General features: G+C 46.0%; 1 protein-coding gene across 2 annotated transcripts; it reads right to left on the bottom strand.

The window, feature by feature from the left end:
- Positions 1-2,202: 2,202 nt before the first annotated feature.
- On the bottom strand, positions 2,203-22,196 carry UBAP1L (ubiquitin associated protein 1 like). Of its 2 annotated transcripts, XM_025472464.3 has the most exons (6): positions 21,875-22,196; positions 15,937-16,228; positions 10,300-10,938; positions 8,290-8,496; positions 3,489-3,590; positions 2,203-2,557 (listed from the first exon to the last, which is right to left on the bottom strand). In XM_025472464.3, exons 2-6 carry the CDS (start codon positions 16,054-16,056, stop codon positions 2,423-2,425), a joined length of 1,203 nt encoding a protein of 400 aa, XP_025328249.1. In that variant the 5' UTR covers positions 16,057-16,228; positions 21,875-22,196; the 3' UTR covers positions 2,203-2,422. The 2 variants fall into 2 exon arrangements, with proteins under 2 accessions (XP_025328249.1, XP_048960181.1); XM_049104224.1 differs by lacking the exon at positions 21,875-22,196 and having other exon boundaries at positions 15,937-17,049.
- Between the last annotated feature and the right edge of the window lie 2,020 nt (positions 22,197-24,216).

The raw sequence follows: 24,216 nt of genomic DNA on the forward strand, positions 1-24,216 counted from the left end.
ACAAGAGATAACAAGTGTTCATGAATCAAGGATGTGGAGAAAGGGAACCCTCGTGCACTGTTGGTGGTAGGGTAAATTGGTGCAGCCACTATGGAAAACAGAGGGGAGGTTCTTCAAAAAATTAAAAATTGACCTACCATATGCTCTAGCAATTCTGGGTGTTTATTCAAAGAAAACAAAAACACTAACTCAAAATGATAGATGCACCCCCATGTTCATTGCAGCAATATCTACAAGCCAAGACATGGAAACAACCTAACTGTCCATAAATGGATAAATGAATAAAGAAACTGGGGTATATATATACACAATGGACTATTATCCAGCCATAAAAGGCAAGAAATCTTGACATTTGAGACAACATGGATGGACCTCAAGGGTATTATGCTAAGTGAGAGAAGTCAGACAGAGAGGGACGCCTGGGTGGCTCCATGGTTGAGCATCTGCCTTTGGCTCGGGTCATGATCCCGGGGTCCTGGGATTGAGTCCCACATTGGGGATGTGCATGGAGCCTGCTTCTCCCTCTGCCTATGTCTCTGCCTCTCTCTGTGTGTCTCTCATGAATAAATAAATAAATAAAATCTTTAAAAAAAAAAAAAAGACAGGGAAAGACAAATACCATATGACTTCTCTTATTATGTGGAATCTGAAAAACAAAAACAAAAAAACCCAAAAACCCAAGCCGATAGATACAAAGAACAGTTGGTGGCTGGGAGAAGTGGGTGAAGGAGGTCAACAACAACAAAAGAAAGTTTTAAAAAACAACAGATTTTAAAAAATCCCCAGAAAAATAAATAAATAAAAATAAAAGTCCCCAGAGAGGGGTGGCTTAGTCGGTTGAGTGTCTGCCTTCCGCTCGGGTCAACGATCCCAGAGTCCCGGGATTGAGCCTGGGTTCCCTGCTAGGCGGGGAGTCTGCTTCTCTCTCCCTCTACTTCTGTGTTCTCTCCACCCCAACTCCCCCCGCCCCCTGCAGATAGATAGATAGATAGATAGATAGATAGATAGATAGATCTTTTTAAAAATTCCCCCCAGAGAGCTTCTTATAAAAACAAAACAGGGGAAACCCTCTCTGGTCCCCTCCCTCCTTGGGAGCTTTGTACTATCACTTTGCTATCACTCAATAAACCTTGCTTTGCTGCCCACCAAACACAAAACCAAAACCAAAAAGAGCTCTCTGAGGCTGCCAAGCTGGACTTTCTAAATCAGATCACCCAGGAGTAGGTCTTGGGACTCTTTAACAAAGTCTTCAAGGATTCCTACGGATAGCAGCCAGGTTCAGTCTCTCCACTTTTCCTGGGGAAAATGAGGCCCAAAGAGGCCTTGAGCCAGTCAGCGGCAGAAACAAAATAAGAAATTAGGCTTTCTGAACCACAGTTAGATGTTCTTTCCACACTAAGTCCAGGAGCCCACAGGACTGAAAAGAACTGCCCACCATTTATTTGTTTTAATATTCTTAAAATCACAGTTACTACTGTGTATAGTTTATTTTTTTATTTTTATTTTTTGTGTGTGTGTGTATAGTTTAAAGACAGGTAGTTTTACAAGGCTTGTAGGAAAAAACACAGTTCCTTGTCCATGCTCTCCATCTGCTCTTCCCCAGAGGCAACCACTTTCAACTCTTTCAGCCGATTGTTTTAGTACTGAAAGAGACCAGAATGTCACCCCAAAATATGTCTCTTTGACATAAAAATTATTTTAAGTAGAAGGTAATTAAGAAGCAACAAATGCAGAAAAAAAAGCTCCCTCCACCCTAGCCCCACTTTTTGCCTACAGGTATAAATTCTCCTTTTCTGGAGACAGATTCTTATCAGCCCAGACAAGCTCCAGGGGAATCTGCAAACAAACCTACTCAGTTTGCTGCTTCCTCATATTTACACCACCCTGCTCACCCAACAGCGTGCCATCCCTGGAAGCCCGAAACTGGTTTCCTTTATTCTGTCATTTCTCTACATATCCACTGCTCTTTGTTGAAGATGCTATATAAGCCAGAGTTCTAACTGCTGCTTTGAGTTGCTTTTCATTGAGGTTTCTCCCACACGATGTGTGCTACATGCATTAATCAGTTTTACTCTTCTTAATCTGTCTTTTCCTTGAGGTGCCCCAGCTGAAAACCAAAAATGGGTAAAGTTTTGCCTCCCCTACAGTATTTACCTCTACCTTTGGGATTATTTGCATTTTTATAAAGAGCATGCATCACTGTTACTCTTATATAATCTTTTTAAGTTTATTATTTTTTAAAGTAATCTCTACACCCAACGTGGGGCTCAAATTCACAACCCTGAGTTCAAGAGCCACATGCTCCTCCTCCAACTGAGCCAGCTGGGCACCCCTCTTGCGTAGTCTTAATAATACAGTTAGAATGGATTTCCAGGTCTGGTGCGGGACGGGGATGCACAGGCATTGTGGAATGCACCAGCCATCACTGGGCACAGGCTACCAGCTCCTCCAGGGCTTGCTCACTGCGATTGCTGTGGACCAGCAGCACTTCCTTGATCCGGTCCTGCTGGAAGCCCATGTCGCTGAACTGTTCCCAGAGGCGCAGGAACTCCCCTGCCTGAGGAAGGGGAAGCAGAGAATGCTGGGGACTCTGCCAGGATAGCCACCTCCCTGGGGAGCCACTTCCCTGGTACCCACTGTATCTATTCCCAGGAAGCTAGGGACTCCCCAGGCCAGGTAAGCCTGATCCTGATCCTGGGCAGCACTTGCATTTTTCCTACACCTCAGGGTGACATGGGCCTACACATCCCTTCCTGTGCCAAGGAGAGAGGCCTGGCCACTGGCTCCATCCTGGCTTTACTCCCTCACTCCAGCTCATTGCTGGCTGACCGCCTGTGCTTGGGCACTGGGGCAGAAAGAAGGAGGCTGCATCCTGGTGCCCAGAGGATGTACAGCCTGGGGTCTCTGCCCAAGCCCCAAACCCTGCTGAAGTTTCACACAGCACAGCCTCTGCCTTCCTTTCTCCTCTTGCCCCAGTGCTTGAAGAGTCCCTGCTTCTCCTCCCTTCCTCCTCCTTGGCACCTCTCCCAGCCCTCTGTCCTTGCCTCAGCCTCTGTGGAGAGGTGCTCGGCAGAGCCTGGGCCAGCAGCCCATTGGGGCCAGGCCATGCACACTGGGCACTCAGAATGTTCCACTGGGCCCACATTTGCCTGCATTCTGGGTTTCCAGGCAGCAAACTCCCCGAGCTGAGTTTATGTCTTCGTGCTGTGCACAGGTCCCCTCTGTCTGTCTGACAGAGTGGGCATTTGATAATACTTGTTGTGTTGATTCAGCTAAATAACAAGAAAGCTCTGCCTCCCGTTTCCCTCCTCTCCCCCATGCTTCACCTCCTTGGGCTGTCTCCTCCCCAGGGCTGAGCAAGCAGGCTATCTCCTGATGAGCCCCAGGCTCCGGCTCTGGCACTGGTGTGCCCCCGCACACTAGGCTTGTGTGTGCAACCCCATCCCTGCCGCCCCTTCCCCGAGGCCCAGGCAGGTGGCCCTGCTGACCTGGCTCTCAGAGAACTGGAACATTTCCATGGCCTCCTCCACCAGCCCCTCCTCATAGCCTTGCCGCAGCAGCCGGTCGCAGGCACTAAGGTAGCTGAGAAACTGGGCCAGAAGAAGGTACAAGGGGGTGGTAAGAGCAGTGGCAGGGGCAATAGAGGGGGTAGAGGAGGCACCCTGGGGACCTCAGGGAGGCCTGAGCTCACACCGGGCTGGTAAGTCAACCTACCACACACAAAATGGCCTCAGGACCCTGTGAGCCAACAGAGGAGGGACAGAGGCCCCGTCCGTAGACCTGGGGATGGGTGGGCAGCAGGTTCTTACCAACAGTCCCCAATGGGGGGCTGTAATCCAGGAAAAGTGCTGTCAGGGTGAGCTAAGGTATTCCCAGAACCTAACTGGGGAGTGTGACTGACCGGAGGTATAGGTGCCTCACCTACCACCCATTGCACTATGTTCCCCCTCCCTAGTGAGCACCCACCTGTGCAAAGCATCCTCTTCAGCATCCATACCTGTGCCACCCACCCTGTTCCAGACACATACATCTCTGCCATCCAGGACCACAGGAGCCCCAGTGCTGGCAAGGGGAGCAGGACAGAGGAAGAGACCACAGGGCTGAGGACCTGTTCAAGTCACTCCCTGCTTAGTCACCAGGAGCTGCTTTTGCCCTCAGGATGAAGTATGGGCTCCTACCAGGGCCCAAAATCCTGCCCCCACCCTCCCCCGGGGGGGGGGGGGGGCTTCTGCTCGCTCCTCCCTCGGCATCCCCAGGCCTCTGCATCCCTCCGCTTAGCCAAGGCCAGCCTTGCTCCTCTTCCCTGGGGGGCCTCTGCCCTCAGTCTCCACTGAGTGCCTTGCCTGCTGCTCCCACAGGACCTGTGCTTCCCTCATCACAGCGCATACAGCTCTAGTTGTTCTACTATCTTTCTCAGCATTCTCATTTAACTTTTTGCTCCACGAGGGAAGAGTTCTATCAGTTGTTCACTACTGTGGCAGCACCCAGCGTGGCAGGCAGAAGGAGTTCAATAAAGTTATGCTGTGTTTATAAAATGAATTAAGAACTACTTTCAAGCTCAAAACTTAGTGAGGGAGATGAACCAAATACGGGAAATCCTGAGCGCCAGGCAAATCAAAGCAAGGTTTATAAAGAGTCAATGTCAAATGAAGGCTCCAGGCCATAAAAATTATGGGGATAAGTGGAGAAGAAACAGGTAGGGTTTCTGCAGACCTTCAGGGCTGGGCAGAAAGCATGGATCATACAGATAAATGGTTTAAAAACTGTTTTGGCCTCTGAGCTGTCCAAGCATCAAGAGCCTGCAACCATAATGGGAGAGTTGAGCTGCTCTGGGAGAACTGGGAGTAGGAGCAGGGGAGCCAGGAGTCCAGTGCTCCGACCTCAGGATATCTATACCTTGCTCAGAGCATGTTTTGTAAACCACCGAGCCAAGCCCTCCCTGTGCAGTTGAAGAAACAGGTCCAAGCAGGGTGGGTAGCTTGCCCAGGGATCCAGGACTAGGGCCTAGATCACCTGACCTTTCAGCTTTGTCCATCAGCAGCCCAGTGCTAGAGGAGGGGCTCTGGGCTGCCTGGAAAGTAGACAGGATTTCCAAAGGTTAAAAACATGAACAAGTCAAGAGCAGATGCTGGATGCTCCCTTGGCCTCTTGGTTCATCCACAACAAGGTTCTTGGCCTTGGTGCTAACTGCAGCTACCTGGGAGGAGCTTTAACACAACTACCCATAAACCACTGATGCTTGCCTCCAGAGGCTCTGATATAATTGGTCTGGGAGGCAGTCTGGGCACTGGGATTTTTCTAGCTCTCCAGATAATTCTAATGTGTAGTCAAGGCTGAGAACCACTGACTCAAGGGATAGCTGACCTCAATTCATACCAGTACACCCCATGGCAGGCTGTGTATCAGAACCACCTTCAGATCCTTAACATGATAGGCCCTTGGGCACACTCCAGATCCACTGATTGGGATCCTCCAGAGTAGGTCCTGCGGATCTACAGATTCTGCTGCTTAGCCAACTTTTGGGCCTTGGAGACTGTAGAAGCCAACAGGTCTGTCTCAGGCCCCAGGGTGGGTAAGGATGACTTTCACTCCCCAAATGGGCCCTTGGCAATCATTGGTTATAAACACATATTCTTGCTCCATTCTGTAAAGAGGGAAAGTGAGGTTCAAGAGGGACCCCGAGGTGCCTGGAATCCCATACCAAGTCTGGGCCTGGCCTGTGGATGCTCATACATGCCACCCATGCTGTCCTGTAGGCAGCCAGTGGGCATATCAATTCTTGTGGAAGGAAAGAAGGAATGATGGACAAAGCTTGTATTTTGTATCTCCTCCTTTCTCCCTGGCTCTTCTAAATGCTCTGTCTCTGTCACCTGATGCTCGCCTTCCTGGACCATCTGCCATTAATTCCTGGCCAGAAAGGTTTACTATAGCATATATTCTTTTTTTTTTTTTTTTAAGATTTTATTTTTATTTTATCCATTCATGAGAAAGAGAGAGAGAGAGAGGCGCAGAGGGAGAAGCAGGCTCTGTGGGACCAAATCCTGGGTCTCCAGGGTCATGCCCTGGGCTGAAGGTGGCGCTAAACCGCTGAGCCACCCAGGCTGCCCTATAGCATATATTCTTTAATGGGGAAGGAATCTCTGAACCCAAAGGAGTTGCTCAGTTAATGGTGGAACTTCATAGAATACAGAGAAATAGTAACTTGGTTGGGGGAAGACAGATGAAGTCATCCAATGGCCCTTCAGGCCCGCGCCTCAGAGCTTGGCTCCGACTGACCACCATGGAAGAAGGCCACCCAGAGATCCGGCTAGCCAGGCAGGTGGTCAGTGCATATCTGGAAACACCACGTTCCTGATGCAGTGGGATTCTTCCAATCACCCACAGAGAGCCAGGGCTCCGTGCTGGTTCCAACCTTCAGATCCCCCCTCCCCGCTCAGTGATAGCCTGAGGCCTTGGCCTTGTCATATGAGCTCATGGGACTGCGGGGCATGTCAGAGCCCTCACAGTGGGCGTGGCCCTTCACAATCCTCCTGGCCAGCTTCTTGGCCAGGGTCCTGGCTTTCAGCAGCAGCTGAAGGTGAGGACAACTTTAGACCTACTCTTAAATCTCAGATCGGCCTGAGATTTTGTTTCCCTGTAAGGTTCTCACACAGAAAATGAGGAAAAGTACCACGCCACAAAGATTGAGAGTCAAACCAGTCTGGCCTCAACCCTGACTCTTCCACTGATTGGTTATATGTACCTCCCTGGCCTCAGTTTCCTCATGTGCAAAGTGGGCACAGTGGTGACAACCTTGCAGAATGGAGAAGACCTAATTGGATACTCTCAGACTGAGGGACTGGCACAAAGGTGTTCAGTAAATGTCAGCAGCCCCATGTTAGCCACACAGGGGTCATCATGTTGGAAGTTCTCCTCCAGGACTGAGCAGAAGCAGGTACATTTGCCCACCTCCTCAATCTGGCAGCAGCACATCCTGCCTCAGCTCCATTGTGAAAGTCCCTCTTTTGTCACTGCCTTATCCAGGAAGAGGCAGCTCTGGACCTCAGGGACCCAACATATGGCAGTGACCAGCGATTATAGAGTATCCAAGGCCTCTGATGGTGATGGGGCAGAGACAGAAGAAAGGATAGTGCTAACTGTCCTGGGACCTTTTGATACCTGCAGCTCAGCTTCCAACCAAAAGAGCCCACATGTTCAGAAAACAATGTGAAGCAGGATGTAATCTTCAGGCACGGGAAGGGAGGTTTAGGTAATGGCATGCAGTGTGACCTCCTGCTGCTATTCATAATCCTTCCATTCCTTCCTTTTGTTAGTGGGTTATTTATAAACGTCTCAGCCCAGCCCTCAAAATACCCTCAATCTGCTCTTGATTTCCCTTCCCTGTCTTATTTCCTACCAGTTCTGCATCATGTACCCTCTACTCCAGCAAGACAGGTTGGATCAGGGCCTCCCAAACCCTTCCTTGCTATTTCCACTCCTTTGCTCACACTGTTCCTCCTGCTTGGAATATCATCCCTTCTCCTTCCTTAAAATCCAGAGTTTATTCATCCTTGAAGCCCAGCCCAAGATGTGGCACCTCCACGAAGCCTTTGGTGATCACTGGACCTTCCTTGTGCTCGATTAAGAATGGCCATAAATTCTTTGTAGCCCCTTCCACTAAGAAGAGGTTCCCCCATAGCTCCTAGCTGCATCTAAACACCTAGGAAGTGCCCAGTGAGTACTGATGACTAGACTGGATGGATGGGTAGGTCAAAAGAGGAAAAGATGGATATGAATATGGATAAACTGTTCATTGAGGGAAGTGCTTAGAGCTGTGCCATCCCACATAGTAGCTAGCAGCCAGCCACAGTGGCTATTATAATTTCAATTAAGTAAAATAAAAAATTCAGTTTCTTGGTCATATTAGCCATATTTCAAGTAGCCACATAAGGCTAGTGCACAACCCAGATATAAAACAGCTCTTTCATTACAGAAAGTTCTATTTGGTGTCTCTGGAGAGATTACTGGCTGCTCAAAGTTCCAGCTCCCTGTGCTTTGGGGAGAGACTAGGACAGGAGTAGAATATTAAAACTTTCCAAGTGAGCATGGGGATTCCTGATAAGCCTTTATGGAGAAAATAGCATTAGGATCTAGAAACTTGCTCACAACTCTCAGCAATTAATGCCAGGCTTAGGTTCTGCTTCTAAAAGAAGGAAACAAAACTGTTTCAAGTTAAAGACAAAAACTACTTGCCTACTTGCCTGACTCCAGCCCCCCAGCCCCCCAGTCTAGGGCCCCTCATTCACCTACCTGGCTCAGGCTCTGCCGCCCTGTCTTCTGCAGAGCCCCAATGGCCCTATGCAGAGGATACCCTAGGGCAACCACTGGCCCAATGAGGTCCTGCTCCTCCTGGCTCAGGGCAGACAGCAGGTCAGCAGAAGCAGGGTGTGATCTGCAGGCACTAGGACGCTGAGGCACCCCACCAAGAGGTGGCAGGCAGGTGTACGGGCTGAGGGACTGAAATACAGACAGGCTGGATGTGTCAGTTACCACTGGAAGTGACATCTGGCTGGGCAGGACATTTTTCCACAAGAGAAATATGATAGGTTCATCCTATTATCCCATTTTACAGACATGGAAATTGAGCTTCAGAGAAGTTAATGACTGGGGAAGCAACACACAATGGGGACCTGAGCCCTACTCAGAATCTAATTCAGCGTTCTTTACCCTACGCCTTAGTGAGTGGGGCAGGGATAGATCTTCCTCCTTCAGTTTGGCTGGGCTAGGGCTTGGCAGGGCACAGAGCAGGGTAGGGACTGGGCACAGCTATGTGCTGGGGAGACCCACACAGACACTAGAGCAAGGAGGGTGGCTCGAAGGCATTTCAATCAGTTTGCCTGGCATCATCCTCATAAAGAAGTACCTACCTGCCAACCCTGAATAGACCATCCCTGTCCTCTTTTCCCCGAGGAAAGCCCAGCTGCTGTCCTGGCTCCTGGGGCAGAGTGCATATGTGTGACGTGAACTGTCCACCCCTCCTTATCTTCTCAGGGGTTTTTCTGCCATGACCTTACCCCAGGGTCTGCTTTTGACCCCCAATATCTTAGGATCTGAATCTACCCTTGTGACCCTAAAAATGACTCTTAACTGTCCTCTGCCTCAACTTTCTCCTCTGCATAACATTGGCCCCATTCCCTGCACAGGGTTGTTGCTAGAGTTCAGTTTAATCTGGACCAGGGAAGAGCCATCCTGGCATTAACGTCTGGTCCTTGACATGGTGTGACCTGTCCAGTTCACAGAGCCTCTGCTCTGTGTTTGCACTGAACAGCTGTGTGAGGTGAAGTGGCCCAAGGTACAGATAGAGAGGGGATAGCTCAGATCAGTTCAGTGACTTGCCAAAGGTCACACCCCAGTGAGCAAGAAGAGCCAGACCTCTAGTCTGTCTTTTGGATTTAAATTTTACCTGGGCCTTATTCTGTTGTAACTCCTGGCCTGATTGTAGGGCAGCTAGGGGGTAGAGAGCTGTGCCCGACTGTCACCTTTGGCTATCAGTCTTGACCCACTCCATCTGCTCCAGATCCAGATTTTATGGAGTTCGGTACTTACAGAATTTGAACCTCTTAAAAAAAGGCACACCACCGTGAATATAAAATTAGATAGAAGGCCTCAGGGGTGGCAAAGTGAGGAGTTTTCACTGGTTTCACTTGAAATTCAGCTCTGCTCCTGGTTCTTCCACATGCACATCTCTGTCCTGAAACCTTCCCGGTCTGCAGAAACTGTCACCTCCTCTCTCTCAACACCTGATCCCTCCCACTATACATGCTGTCTGGTGCACACCCCCGGGGCCAACTCTCCTTGTCCCGAGGTTTTGACTTGTCTCTTTCAACTAACTCAGTGCGGAGCAGGAGATAACTGCTCCCTGCGTATCCCCGGATTGAGCCTCCAGGTCACCCATCCTTCAGGAAGCCTTACTCAGTGGGGGACAACCTGGATTGGAGTCACGTTCATTAATTCAACGAGCGGTCACTGAGCACCCCCTAGGGGCCAGTCTGCTGCCGGGTGCCCTAGAAACAAAAAATGAAGGCCATCTAATCCCTTTCCTAAAAGAATTCCTATCGCATGGGAAGACACAGCCAGGTACTGGATAATTACAATTATTGTGACATGTGCCCTAATAGAAGCAAAAACAGAGCGGAAAAGAGGGAATATTCTAGGCCAAGGACCCCAGGAAGGGCAGCGCGTACGGGGCCGGAGGAGAACAGGTAAAGCCCGCCGGAGGGAAGGTGGGCTGGGAACCCGGACTGCCTGCGGGGGCCTTACCGCGACCGTGGGCTTGTGGCTCCGCAGCGGGGGCATGGCTCCGGCCGTGGAGGGCCGCCGGGGCGGCGCCGGGGCGCTGGGGGGCGCGGGCGCGGGCGCGGGCGGGGGCGGGGGCGCGGGCGCGGGGCAGAGGCTCAGCGCGCGCTGGCGGAGGCGGTGCAGGAGCGCGCGGGGCCGGGCGGCCAACCTGCCCTCGGAGAGCCGCCGCCGCGCCCCGGCCAGCTCCGACCTCACGCCGCGCAGCACGTCCAGCGAGTAGCGGGCGGGGCCGGGGCCGGGGCTCGCGGGGGAGCCGGGCGGGGGGCTGCGGGGCCCCGGCTCCTCCTCCTCGGCAGAGGCGGCTTCCTCCTGGTCGCGGTCCTCGCCCTGCTCCTCCTCCTCGCCCTGGTCCTCCTCCTCGTCCTCGTGCTCGTCCTCGTCCTCCTCCTCCTGGCCGTCGTCCTCCTCGTCCAGCCGCGCCGGGGGCCCGGCCTCGGGGCCTGTGTCTGCGGCAGGTGCGGGCACTAGGTCCGGGCTGACCAGCAAGAGCCAGGCGGGAGGGGCTGACGCCGTTCCCGGGGCGTCGCACTGGACCGGGCAGGGTCCCCGGAGGACAGCCTCCACCCAGAAGAGCGCCTTCCTCTCCAGGCTGAAATCGTGCTGCAGGGAGAGGCGTCGACGTGAGGCTCTGCGGCCCAAACCGGGGCCAGGGGGGCGCAGCCCTGACCCCCCTGCTTCCGGGGAACCTGTTCAGCCAAAAACTTGCCAGGCCTGGGCAGCTTCCCCCGATTCTGCACCCCAGGTAACCATCACCACCCACCCTCTGCCCCAGTTTTAGCTAGCACTGGGGGGAGGGGGATGGATATCGATAACAATCGAATGGTAAACTCTGCCTGAGGGACGTAATGAGGAATAGGTTAATAGAATGAGATGTATTGAAATCCAATATCTAAGTCTCTTTGCCATTCAGCATGTAATTGAACAATGGCAGCTTTAAAAAATGCCTCCAATAAAACTTGTTCTTAGCAAAGAAACTTTCTAAGTCTTCTTAAGAGACAGCCCAGCACCATTTATTTGCCAGCGAGCACCCAGCCTTGGATGCCCACCGAGGCACGCAAACCTCTCTATGGAGTAATACCTGCCCCTTCCCGTTTGATGCCATCAGAGGTTACTTTGAAGGCCAGGAAATGTAAAAATCACTCATCTCTGTTAAACTCTACTTAGTACGTTCTGGTGTTAGATCATGAAAATGAGGCTGGGAAACTTTAATTTGCTGGAGGTCAGATTGGTGTCGAGTGGCTTAAGCTGGGATTTCTCTGTCCGTGTGACAGTAGTGCTTTCTTTACTGTGTATCAGACCACCTAAAAAAAGGCAGCCTGGAGCTCACATAAATAATCTAACTTTAGGGGCGCCTGGGTGGCTCAGTGTTTGAGCGTCTGCCTTTGGCTCAGGTCATGATCCCAGGGTCCTGGGATGGAGCCGCTCATTAGGCTCTCTGCTCAGCCAGGAGCCTGCTTCTCCCTCTCTCTCTGTCTGCCGCTCCCCCTGCTTTTGTGCTCTCTCTCTGTGTCAAGTCAATAAATAAAATATTTTAAAAAATAATCTAATTTGAAAATTTATAAATGAGTCAGAAATAAAGTATTCCTGTTGCCTACCTTTAAAAATAAGAACCAGAAATACAAAACTCCATTAAAAAATGTAAAATAAAAAAAAAAAGAAGCAATCTTTGTGCTTGGTAATGGCCAATGAAAGAAGAGTGAGGCTGGGGGAAGTAGTATTTGTGAGGGGCAGGAGAGGCAGAAAGACAGATACTCAGACACTTAGATCACAGACACTGTTCCCTCCTGTCCTGACACGATCCTCAGTTGGGGAGAGGAACATAATTTGGCGGTTCCAGGGTGTCTCCTTGACTGAGCTGTGTCTTAGTCCCCTCTGCATCCTAAGGGGCCAGGCAGGCCTGGCCCAGAGGGGACATTTGTAAGTATGTGCAGAATAAACGGATGGGTGAAGAGCGGCACCTGGGTAGCTGAGTGGTTGATTGCCTTCATCTCAGGTCGTGATCCCAAGGTCCTAGGATCAAGTCCTGCATCAGGTTCCCCATAGGGAGCCTAGCCTGCTTCTCCCTCTGCCTATGTCTCTGTCTCTCTCTGTGTGTCTCTCATGAGTAAATAAATTTTAAAAAAATCTAAAATAAAAAATAAACAAACACACAAATAGTTGCTCAACTTCACCTATGATAAGAGAAAGGCAAATCAAAACTGAGATATCATCCGCCTACCCCTCAGCAAAGATCCAAAGTCTGAGGATACTCTATTGGAGAGTGTGGGAGGTACAGGCCTCTTGTAGAGTGCTGGCTGGGATATACATCAGTATGATCCCTACAGAGGGCAATTTGGAAAAATACTTAAAACAAATTCAAGAAGGGATTTGCACATAGTCATTCCCTGCAGCATTGTTTGTCATGGCAAAAAACTGGGAAGGACCCAAGTGTCCATCAAGAGGGCACTTGTTCAATAAAGTATAATATATCCATGTAATGCCATGAATGCTACACAATGAAAAATAAAACCAAAGAAGCTTTCTGTGTACCCATATGGAAAGATTTAAAAATATATTAGGTAAAAAAGTTAAGAAAAACAGTGTATATAAAATGCTACCTTTGGTGTAAAAAAGGAAGAAATGGCTGTACTTGCATGTCTGTATACACATAAGAATCCCCCTGGAAGTATACACAGAATATGAGAAACATATCTCCAGTGCGGGGGTGGAGCTGAGGAACTGGGTAGATAGGAAGGAATCAGGAGGAGGCTGTTCACTCTCCCAAAGCCTTCAAGCTGCCCTTGGGCCACACTGCCCAATCCCCTTGCCTTTGTAGATAAAGTGTTATTGGAACACAAACCTACCTACTCACTTCTTTCCAGAACTATGGCTGCTTTTTCCCTACAGCAACAGAGTTGAGTAATCACCAGTTTTTACTATCTGGCCTTTTACAGAAAATGTTTATCAAACCCTGCTATATATGATTTCATGGTGGGTTTTGTTTTTTTCATTTTTAAATAATGTGAATGTATTTTTTCTCTAAAAATATTTTTTGTTAGGGCAATTAACGCTAATTAAAGGAAAACTATGGGCAGCCCCGGTGGCTCAGCGGTTAACGCTGCCTTCAGCCCGGGGTGTGATCCTGGAGACCCGGGATGGAGTCCCAGGTCGGGCTCCCTGCGTGGAGCCTGCTTCTCCCTCTGCACATGTCTCTGCCTCTCTCTCTCTCTCTCTCTCTCTGTGCCTCTCATGAATAAATAAATAAAATCTTAAAAAATAAACAAAAACGATGAAACAACACAGACTTGCCAAAGCTTTAAGTACAGAAGAAAGGGTGAAGGCAGTAGGGTGGATGGGGTGGACATGGGCTTTGGAGTCTGACAGACATGTGTTGGAATCCTGGTTGTGTCAATCACAAGTACATCAGTTGGGTAGGAGCTTTGGTTTCCCGTGCCATGGGGTAGGGACACATACCTGCTAAAAGGGTTATCATAAATATGAGAGAGAAGAATGACTGTACAAAAAGCACCTAAGCACAGGCCTAGTGCACAGCAGGTGCTCAATAATGGTAGCTCTGATTATTACTTTTCCCTTTAGAGAACTGTAGGTTTGCCTGGCAATCTAACCACTACCTATAACATTGTTGTTATGGGAAAATGTATTCCAAGTTCCAACACTGGGAATATAGCCTGATGAACTCCAGAGGACTTACTGGGAGAGGCTGTAAATCATACTTGAAATCCCATGCTTCTCTGTTTGTTAGATTGGCCCAGCAGTAAAAGAAATGGGAGCCCAGGAATGGAAATAGGCCCAAGAGAGTACAGATACCCTCGCTGGGTAGGGAGCAGAGCTGGGGTCAGCACCTGGGCTAGGATACCAGATGTAGACTTGGCAGAAAGGTGCCCAAATTCTGCTTCTAAGAGAAGTAACTTTCAGGATAGCTTCTTCCCAGCTTGGGCTGAGCTCAGCAGGGAGGGAAAAGCTGTGATAATCCATCTCCATTTGAGTTTAGTGAAATGAATTCCTCTTCCCATGACACAAGTTCTACTGCCAGGGCAAGAGCCCACAACGCAGGCTGCCTGGGAAAAGTGAGAGCTCCTGCCTCCTGCCTCTGTCATGGGCCCCCAGACATCATGCTCCAGGTTTTACAAAGCATATTTCCCTTCTGGAGATCTTGGTCCAAAGTTCTACAGATAAAACAAAACTGCACTGAGTCTCCTGCTTATGTGCTCCCAAGTCACCCAAGCTCCTTCCTTCATAGATTGTACTTTGGGCACCTCACTTCCTGCAACCTGCTTTTCTGCCTTGGAGCATTACCTGTACAGTTCTCATGTTCCAAACCTGCTCTCAGCTAATACAAAACAATTTGGAGTTAAGACCTGGGTTTTAATCTTGCCATGACCCCTAACTATGAATGAATCATTTCCCTTTTCTGGACTTCAGGTTTCTCATGTGCAAAATGAGTGAGGGCCACCCTAGATCCTCCTAGAATTTTTTTTACAAAGTACCCTGAAGACTGTAGAGAATGACCACATAAGAGTCTGAGTGGCCCGGCACCAGTTCCATAGTTTTTTTGCAATTCTGTTCTTTCATTTTTAAAAATCCATGTGAATGAGATGCCTGGATGGCCCAGCAGTTGAGCGTCTGTCTGCCTTTGGCTCAGGGCATGATCCCGGGTCCTAGGATCAAGTCCCACATCAGGCTCCCTACATGGAGCCTGCTTCTCCCTCTGCCTATGTCTCTGCCTCTCTCTGTGTGTCTCTCATGAATAAAATAAAATAAAATCTTTAAAATAAATAAATAATCCATGTGAATTTTGCATTCTATCTCATGAAATATCTGTTAGAATACGAATGCAATAGGTTTCCCTAAAACCTTCAGGTAAGCTGGACTCTCCCAGAAGTTAAATAATTATGTGTATCTTGAAGGTATGTGGTACCAGTGCAGACACTGGGTGCGTCCCAGTGTGTGAGCTGTGGGGCATGGGGCGTTTCCAGGGTGCCTCCAGGGCAGATGTGCTTTGGGTCAATGGAACAGTAATCCCTTCTAATGGTTCCCATGTAACAGTCTGCATTTTAACAGAGGATTCTGAAGATAGTGTCTTAGTTCCCAAGAATGGTTCTAAATGGTAGAATTTTAGACATGGCAGCAGACTGACAGGGAAGAGAGGAATTGGAGTATCCCTGCAAAGTCTCTCAGTCACTTCCTATAGGCAGCTTCCGGTTATTCTCAGCTTAAAATAAGACCTACTAAATAATCCCCATCACAAGGGCACCAGCCTTCTTCATGAAACAACTTTTCCCCTTGGGTCATGTCTAACTTTCTAGAATATACCAGCAATGGACTTGTTGGCCATTTATATATGTATGTACACATGTATGTATGTAGGCTCCATACTGGGTGTGGAGTGCAACAAGGGTCTTGAACTCATAGCCCTGAGATCAAGACCCTGAGATCAAGACCTGAGCTGAGGTCAAGAGTCAGTTGCTTAACCAACTGAGTTACCGCAGGCGCTCTGGCCTGGCTGCCTTTTAAAATCAAGGAACAAGGCCCATGAGTCTCAGCATCACATCTACAGACCCAGGAACAAGAAATAGATGGACAGAGAGATATACTTACCATAGAGCCCAGCAGAAGCTCCCTGCAAGCTGGGATGCTGAACTCTAGCCCAGGAAGGGGCTCTGTGCCTGTCACAAAGCCATTGGGCACCTTGAAGGGGACGCCATCGAGGGCATTCATTCTATCAGAGGAGTGTGGATGTGGCTGAGCAGGGCTGGGGCAGGCCGCCTGGTGGCAGGGAGAGCGTAGTCCTGAGGACCAGGCTTGGTCTCAAATGGCCTCACCACTCTCCTGTGTGCTGACTTTAGCTGAGCCCCACACAGCAAGGAAAGAAAAGGTAAAGTGGCTGGTGCTGCATAGGGAGGAAATAAAAATGACAGCATTCAAACTGACAGGAATGATTATTTCATGTTTTAAGTTTTGTTCTAGACCATTGTTTCCCAAAATGTGGCCTACAACACTAGTTCTAAAGTGTGTCATCAAGAGTTTTCATTCGAACACATAAGGGGAAAAAATATCAAATTAACACAAACTCTTCCAGAAAAGAAATACTTCCTGACGCATTTTGATTTCATCACCTTGATACCAAATCTGACAAAATTAAATGCCAATCTCTTATGAACATAGCTGCAAAAATCTCACCAAAAATTATGGATAGAAAAATACAATACTGCTAGGTTGAGGGTTGAGTTTATTTCAGGAATGAGAGACTGGCTTAACATTCCGAAATCAATCAGTAGGAATAAAGATAAATGTCAGTAGAATAAAAATGAAAAATTATATGATGATCTATTTTGTAGATGCAGAAAAAGCACTTCATAAAATCAATACCCATTCATGATTTTATGAAAAAACAAGCCCATTTAGCAGCTTAGGAAGAGAAAGGAATTCCATTAACTTAAACAAGAATATCACTAAAATATCTAAAGCAAACATCCCACTTAATAGTGAAATACTGAAAGATATCTCTAAGATTGGAACTGAGACAAGGATGTCCCTATCAGCTCTTCTGTTAAACACTGCACAGGAGATACTAGCCTATGCAAAAAGAGAGGGAAAAATATAAAAGAATAAGGATTGGAAAGAAATAAAACTATCATTACTTGTAGATGACATAATTATACGTAGAAAATCCAAAAGAATCTATGAATAAAACTCTCAGTAAGTGGATTTAACAAGGTCATTGGCTACAAGGTCAATATATGAGAATCAACTATATTTCTATATACAAACAACAAGCTATGTAAATGTTGTCTTTTAAAAATGTCGTTAGAGAATGAAATTTTAAACAAGATGCTATTTCATATTATCCATAAATCACCTAGGACTCCACCTAAGATGTGTGAAGCCTCTCTACAGAAAACTATAAAATATGATATTTAATGGAGGAATATGCCATGTTCATGAGTTGTTAAGATTCAATATTGTAAAGATATCAATTTTCCCCTGAATTGATTTATAGATACCATGGATCAAAATTCCATTACATTTTGGGGGATAAATTGGCAAACTAACTCTAAAATTTAAATAAAATGCAAAGGATCAAGAAAAGCCAAGACAATCTTGAAGAAGCAACACAACTGGAAGATTTATACTATCAGATAATTAACACTTACTTTAAAGATACAGGAATTAAAATAGTGTGGTACTAACATGAAAAATATATTCATGGTAAACATTTCTTAGGCAGCTTGCAGGAAAGACTAACCATAAAGGAAAACACGACAAATTGGGTTACATTAAGGAGCTTCCATTCATCAGAAGATATCATTAAGGAGTAAAACAACAATGAAACAAAACAAAACAAAACAAACAGGGATCCCTGTGTGGCACAGTGGTTTGGCACCTGCCTTTGGCCCAGGGCACGATCCTGGAGACCCCGGATCGAATCCCACATCAGGCTCCCGGTGCATGGAGCCTGCTTCTCCCTCTGCCTGTGTCTCTGCCTCTCTCTCTCTCTCTCTCTGTGACTATCATAAATAAATAAATTAAAAAAACAAAAACAAAAACAACAAAACAAAACAAACATACAAAAAACACAAACCAGAGTGGGAGAAGATATTTGCAGCATATATATCTGACAAAGGATCCATACCCAATATATACAAAGAACTACAAAGCAATAAGAAAAAGACCTAGTACAAAAACAGGCAAGAGACCTTAACAGGCACTTCATGAAAAAGGATATCCAAATAAACCTCAAAGTTGTTTAACCTCATTAGCCACTGGGAAAATGCAAAACAAAACAATGAGATTCCAACAGACACACACAAATGGTTAAAATTTTAAAAAGCCTGATGATATCATGTTGATGAGGATGTGGAACATCTGGAACGCTCCTGCACTGTTGGTGAGAATCTATTAGTATTAGTCAACAGCATCTACTACTAAAGCTGAAATCTAAGAATTAAAAATTAATTCACACATAGCTTCTGAGCCTTTTGGCTAAGATCTAAGTATGTATCTGTTAGTTTAATAATAGCCACAACAACCAGGGATTTCATTTGTTAATGTATTTTAAACCAGATTAAATAAAGATTCTGACCACAGTCTAGCATTCTGCAAACAATCAGGGTTTATCAGGGAGCCTGCATTCGGGAGCATCTCTGGGTTAATACAACGTCATCCCTACTGGGATGTTGCAAAGCCCCGAGGGGTCACCGGGGTCATCCCCATGCCCACAGGATAACATCATGAGAAGAGGCAGAGTAAGTAATCTGAGAGCAGAGAGGTCAAATGAGGCCAGATGGCAAATCCTTTAATTCCCTCATCTCCACTGTCTGCCCACTCTTGTCTGGGTCTTACTGTATGTAAGACTCAAAAGGCTTCTCCACCCCATGCCAAGAGACAGCTTCCCAGCATACTGGGAGTAACTCTTTATGCTACAGGATCAGACAAGTCCTAGTGTGATCAGTAAGTTATCTGTCCCATCAACCTGTTCCAAAAAGGGGCCTCTGAGGCATAGGAAGTTACAGGGGACATAGGGAAGTTCACAAGTTTTGGCATTTTCAGATTTCTCATTCACATTTTCAGCTATCATTAGAATTCTCAGCTATGGGGAAGGGCCACAGTTTGAGACTCACATGTGAACTGCTTGTCAGCTGAGCAGGTACAGGGCCATCGTCCTCCTCCCTCACCTCTGACCGAGCATCCATAACCTAATAGATACTCTTTACTCAGCTCTACACTTGTTTCTGGAGTAATTTAAGAGTGAGGATTCTGGAAACACCTCTCTTTAGAATAACAAGAGCTACAGTGCAAGACATGATCTAATTCGAACATACTCTAAAATGACAATTACCTCTGCTATACAGAAAATGAGAAGTACAGATCATCAAGTGCTGAAATTCTTCAAAGGAAAGAAAGTATTCTAGTCCTTATGGGGGGTTGGGGAAGCTTCAGGAAGGATGGGACCCTCACCTGGACCCTGAGGGTAAGGGAACAAATGGCCTGTGAGCAGGAAAAAGGTAGAGCCTGTAACTCCAGGTTGAGCCAGGGAGCAGAGACAGGGCAGAGTGAGGGAGAGACAAGCGGCATGACCCAAGTAGATTATGCTGGGAAGTAGCCTGCAGTAAGACAAGGGGTAGACTGGGATGGAGCTGGGGAGAGCCCTGAATACTGAATATCAACTCCACTCAGTAGACAGTTAAGAAAGCTCTGAAGGAGTCTGAAGGCTTTGGCTGAGGGTATGGGAGTGGGAATACTGGCAAAGCCAGTCTGTGCCTGCTTCCGCAGGCTGCATTATCCAGGACTTCTCGGTGGGTCTATGGCGGTTTGGCTGCATCAGAGCCTAGGTGAGAGGCAGGGCAAGGGGCAAGGTTGTGGTAACTGGTCTACGTGGAGCCCAGGCACTGACATTACTATTATTTTTTAAAAAGCTTCACTAGTCTCTAAATGACTTCATCCTTGTCCACAGCATCAATAATCTATGTGCCAATGACTCACACATTGAATTCTCCAGTTCTTCTCTGAGATTAAACTCATAAACACAACTGCCTACAAGGCATCTCCTTCGAGATGTCTCAAGAGTGTCTCAGAGTCTACATATCCCAAGTGAACTCCTGATTTTCCCCTCCCCGAAACTGTTCCTCCTCCCCCTGGATTCCTTGTTTCAAGGAATGTCTAAGGTATACAAAACTGAGGACTCCTGCCCGACACTTTCTTCTTCACCATCACCTATCTCAAATCCCTACCTCGTTTTCTCTCTTAAATCTCTGGAATACAGTCATTTCAAGCTCCCTTCACTGCTAACACGGGAGTCCAAGCCCCCATTATCTCTCACTTGGATGGCTGGTGTCCACATATCCTCTGATGTCCTAATATTACAATTCTGTTTCACACACTGCAACAAAAGTGATCATTTCAAAACAGCAAACCAAGGCAGTCCCCCTGCTTAAAAGCCTCCAATGATTCCCAGCTGCTCTCAGAATAAAAATCAAACTCCTCACTAGGGCTTCCAAAGTCTTGCCCTGTCTGGCCCCTACTCTCTCCTCTCCTGTCTTAACTCTAGCCATGCTAGTCTTCAATTACCTTGGTCTTTTGACCCAACACAGGGCCTTTGTATATGCTATCCCAAGTTCTAGCTACCTTCTTTTTCCTTGTCTCTTCTGCACTAGTTAATAGCGGTTCATTCTTCACAGCTCAGCTGAAACATCATTTCCTCAAAAAAGCTTTTCCTGATCCACCCCTAAACTTGGATAGATCTACCCAGCAAGCTGGCTTTTAAGACATTTTTTTTCATTGTGACTCATAGTATGAAATACATTTGACTTTGTAACCTAGCATAGACATATGTAAACTGAGTAACAATTCTTACCCTTACTATATAATATATAGTTATTTTCTATTTCACCTAAATGCATTGTAGAACTCAATTTGAGTGGTTGAGCATCTGCCTTTGGCTCAGGGCATGATCCCAGGATCCAGATCAAGTCCTGTGTTGGGCTCCTTGCAGGGAGACTGCTTCTCCCTCTGCCTCTCTTTCTGTGTCTCTCATGAATAAATAAATAAAATCTTAAAAAAAAAAACCACCTCAATTTGAAAAAAAAAGGGGGGGGGTGCCTAGACCTTTCCTTCAAAGCATTCAGCACATTTTTTTACAATTGTTGGATTAACTGGATATTAATCTATCCCCTTCAAAACCTATATTACGGAGTATTTGGTATTTTGCTCACCATTATAGCCCTTGTACTTAATCTGAGTTAATCTTAATTAATCTGAGCCTTAACAAGCATTTAATAAATATTTGAACAATGGAAAATATAAATCATGACTAACCACTTTTTCTTTGTAGCACATATCACAATTATAACTGACTAGTTATCTGTATAATAAGCTTCTCTACTCTAGATTCTAACTCCAGGAGGGCAGGAGCCCTGTGTTTTTGTGCTTTTTTAGGTCTCTAGCATTTAATATCATTTCCGGCAAATGATAAAACAATTCCCAAGAACACAGTTCAAGTCCTGGTATCCATATTCTGGCAAGCATGAGTTAATAAAGTTGAGAGATGCCTACTGCTCTGCAGAGTTATGCACTCTAGCACCAACTACCTCAGAGACTTCTATTCTTATTTCAGAGACTATGAGAAACTCAAAAGTTGATTCCAAAAGGCAAATGGAACCGAGACTAGAAACAGGTTCTTCATAGATAGCCAGACATGCTAATTCAGGAACTACTGTATGAGCACACTCAAAAGTTAATAGTCAAGGATGCCTGGCTGGCTCAGTCAGAAGAGCATGTGACTCTTGTTGATCTTGGGGTCATGAGTTTGAGCCCCACATTGGTGTAGTGATTACTCAAATAAATAATAAACTTAAATTAAAAAGTTAGTTATACAAGCATAGTTATTGGTTGGAAACAATGAAAAACAAAAATTTAGTTGGAAATGCCTCATGTAATCTCTAGTCTCTATATCACTGCTAATAATTCATAGCACTCATATTCCTTCTATATATTTTGTATTATTATTTGAATGGAACAAGACATACTTTGTACTTACCTTGTGATTCCCAGGATAGCTTCCCTGTGGACAAAACATGTAGAAGTGAATTGCTACAACAGATGGTATAATCCCAGCAAAGCTTCTTGATACACCCTTGCACAAGTCACATGGACACAGGAACATGAATGGGCTTAGAGTGATTAAGTTTGTTGGCTTGTAGCAAATTCTTTGACGTCATCAACTCAGCCACTTGTGCTGAACACTTAGTACTTAACATATAACTAATCTCTTTATTTCCTTTCTAATCTTCCATGAATATCTTAAATGTTTTTTGTTAGAATATTTTACAAATCCAGGGTCTCTTCTACTGGGAAATAAGACAATATTCTTGCATACAGGACATGATGAATCAACACATTTCTGGTTAATCTTTGTATGAGTTTATTTCTCTATTTCCAATCTATGTTCAACATGAAAAGAACATAGGTATAAAAAAGACATGATTGAGAAAAGGTCTGTTGGCTCAACAGAACCATAGTTCCTAATTCTGACTGAAAAGCATAAAAACCAACTAACAAGAACTGACCACCCATGTTATGCAGAATGTGGCGGATAAATATGTTTACCACTGACCAGGAACCAGGGGTCACTGGAGAAATGACTGCTTCCAGGTTTGGGATAGGAAACGTGCATGACAAACTTGGAATGGAATACTGGAATTGAGTGGGAATTCAGGAACTTAGTTAAAGAGGCTCCCACCGGCCAGAGAAGAGGCAATTGATGAAGAAAATATTAACAATCAGTTGGAAGACAAATATGTTTAGAACTGAGTTCATAATGATACCTAAAATTCATTGGTCACCTTTGGAGAATGCTAGGGGACCAGCTCATTACTTTGAAAATTAGCAAATAAAGGAAATACATATTTGCCTTTCCTGTACAAATTGTACCCTAGGGTAACCAAATGGTTGATGAGAATCCTGACTCCGAAACGGATTCATTGTGTGACTTTGAGCAAGTCATTAACTTCTCTGAGTATCAGTTTTCTTATCCATAAAACAGAAGGAGGTGCATAAAATAAGAATAAAAACTCTAAAAATAAAATAAAGACAACACAGCAGTGCTACCTGCCTTGGATATTTCTCTTTTTACAAATATTCCAGCTAATAACTAAAGAAAGAATGGCAGAATGAAACTATCACTTTTGTGGGATGCCTGGGCGGCACAGTGGTTGAGCATCTGCCTTCGGCTCAGGGAGTGAGTGATTCTGGAACCCCGGATCAAGCCCCACATAGGGCTCCCCACGGGGAGCCTGCCTCTCTCTTGGTTTCTCATGAATAAATAAATTAAATCTTTTTTAAAAAAAGAAACTATCACTTTTGCAACCCCAAATGAATGAATTTAGACCTTGATTATCAATGGCTGTTAAGATCACAAAAAGAGACAACTAGACATTAGTCCTGAATGGAGTACACACCAGGTCTATGAAATACTCGTCAGATAATTCAAATCTGTATGTGGTCAAGAAATGGGTGTGCTCTTGGTCAGAACTGTCCAGTAGAAATGTGATCTGTATATATAATTGTACATCTCAATTGAAACTTTCAATTTCAAGTGCCCCATAGCCATACGTGTCTACCCTACTGGACAGTACAGCTCTAACCACCAGATTATAGGAAATATGAAAACAGAGGAATGAGGAACACGCTATCACGAGGATGCAATTAGTAAAATCCAGACTGGAAACTCTTCAGGAAAAAAATGACCCAATTTCTTCAAGTAATAAACTGCAAGGGAGAGACAGAGTACAAGAGTACACAGAAGTGAGAATGGCCTACAGATTATCAGAAAGTTAAGAGACATACATAAGTAACAATGTATGGATTGCATCTAGATCTTAATTTGAACAAAGTGGAAAACATTTATGAAATAAAGAAATCTTGATATTAAGGAGTCATTCATTTCTTCCAGGGCAATAATGGCACTATTGTTAAATTTTTAAAGTATCTTTTAGGGTAGCTCTGGTGGTGTAGCGGTTTAGCGCCGCCTGCAGCCCGGGGTGTGATACTGGGGACCCGGGATCGAGTCCCACATCGGGCTTCCTGCGTGGAGCCTGCTTCTCCCTCTGCCTGTGTCTCTGCCTCTCTCTCGCTCTCTCTGAATGAATAAATAAATAAATCTTAAAAAAAAAAAAGTATCTTTTAGAGCTACATACTAAACACTTATGATGTCTTGGATTTGTTTCAAAATAATCCAGAGTGGTGGGGATACAGATGAAACAAGATTGGACATGAATTGACAATTATTTGAAGCCAGGGTACCACCAGGGTACATGGAAAAAATTATGACTATTTACTTTGGGATGTTTGAAATTTTCCACAATAAATTAAAGAGACTGT

This window comes from Canis lupus, chromosome 30, assembly GCF_003254725.2.
Source record: "Canis lupus dingo isolate Sandy chromosome 30, ASM325472v2, whole genome shotgun sequence".
In the NCBI taxonomy this organism is placed as follows: domain Eukaryota; kingdom Metazoa; phylum Chordata; class Mammalia; order Carnivora; family Canidae; genus Canis; species Canis lupus.

What these genes read in the sequence shown, in the direction of transcription:
- UBAP1L (XM_025472464.3), bottom strand. Translation starts at nt 16,056, where the DNA reads ATGAATGCCCTCGATGGCGTCCCCTTCAAGGTGCCCAATGGCTTTGTG. An exon ending in GCCACAAGCCCACGGTCGCG is followed by an intron (nt 8,497 to 10,299) that starts GTAAGGCCCCCG and finishes TCTGTATTTCAG; the next exon opens with TCCCTCAGCCCGTACACCTG. An exon ending in TCCAGTTCTCTGAGAGCCAG is followed by an intron (nt 2,558 to 3,488) that starts GTCAGCAGGGCC and finishes CCCCTTCCTCAG; the next exon opens with GCAGGGGAGTTCCTGCGCCT.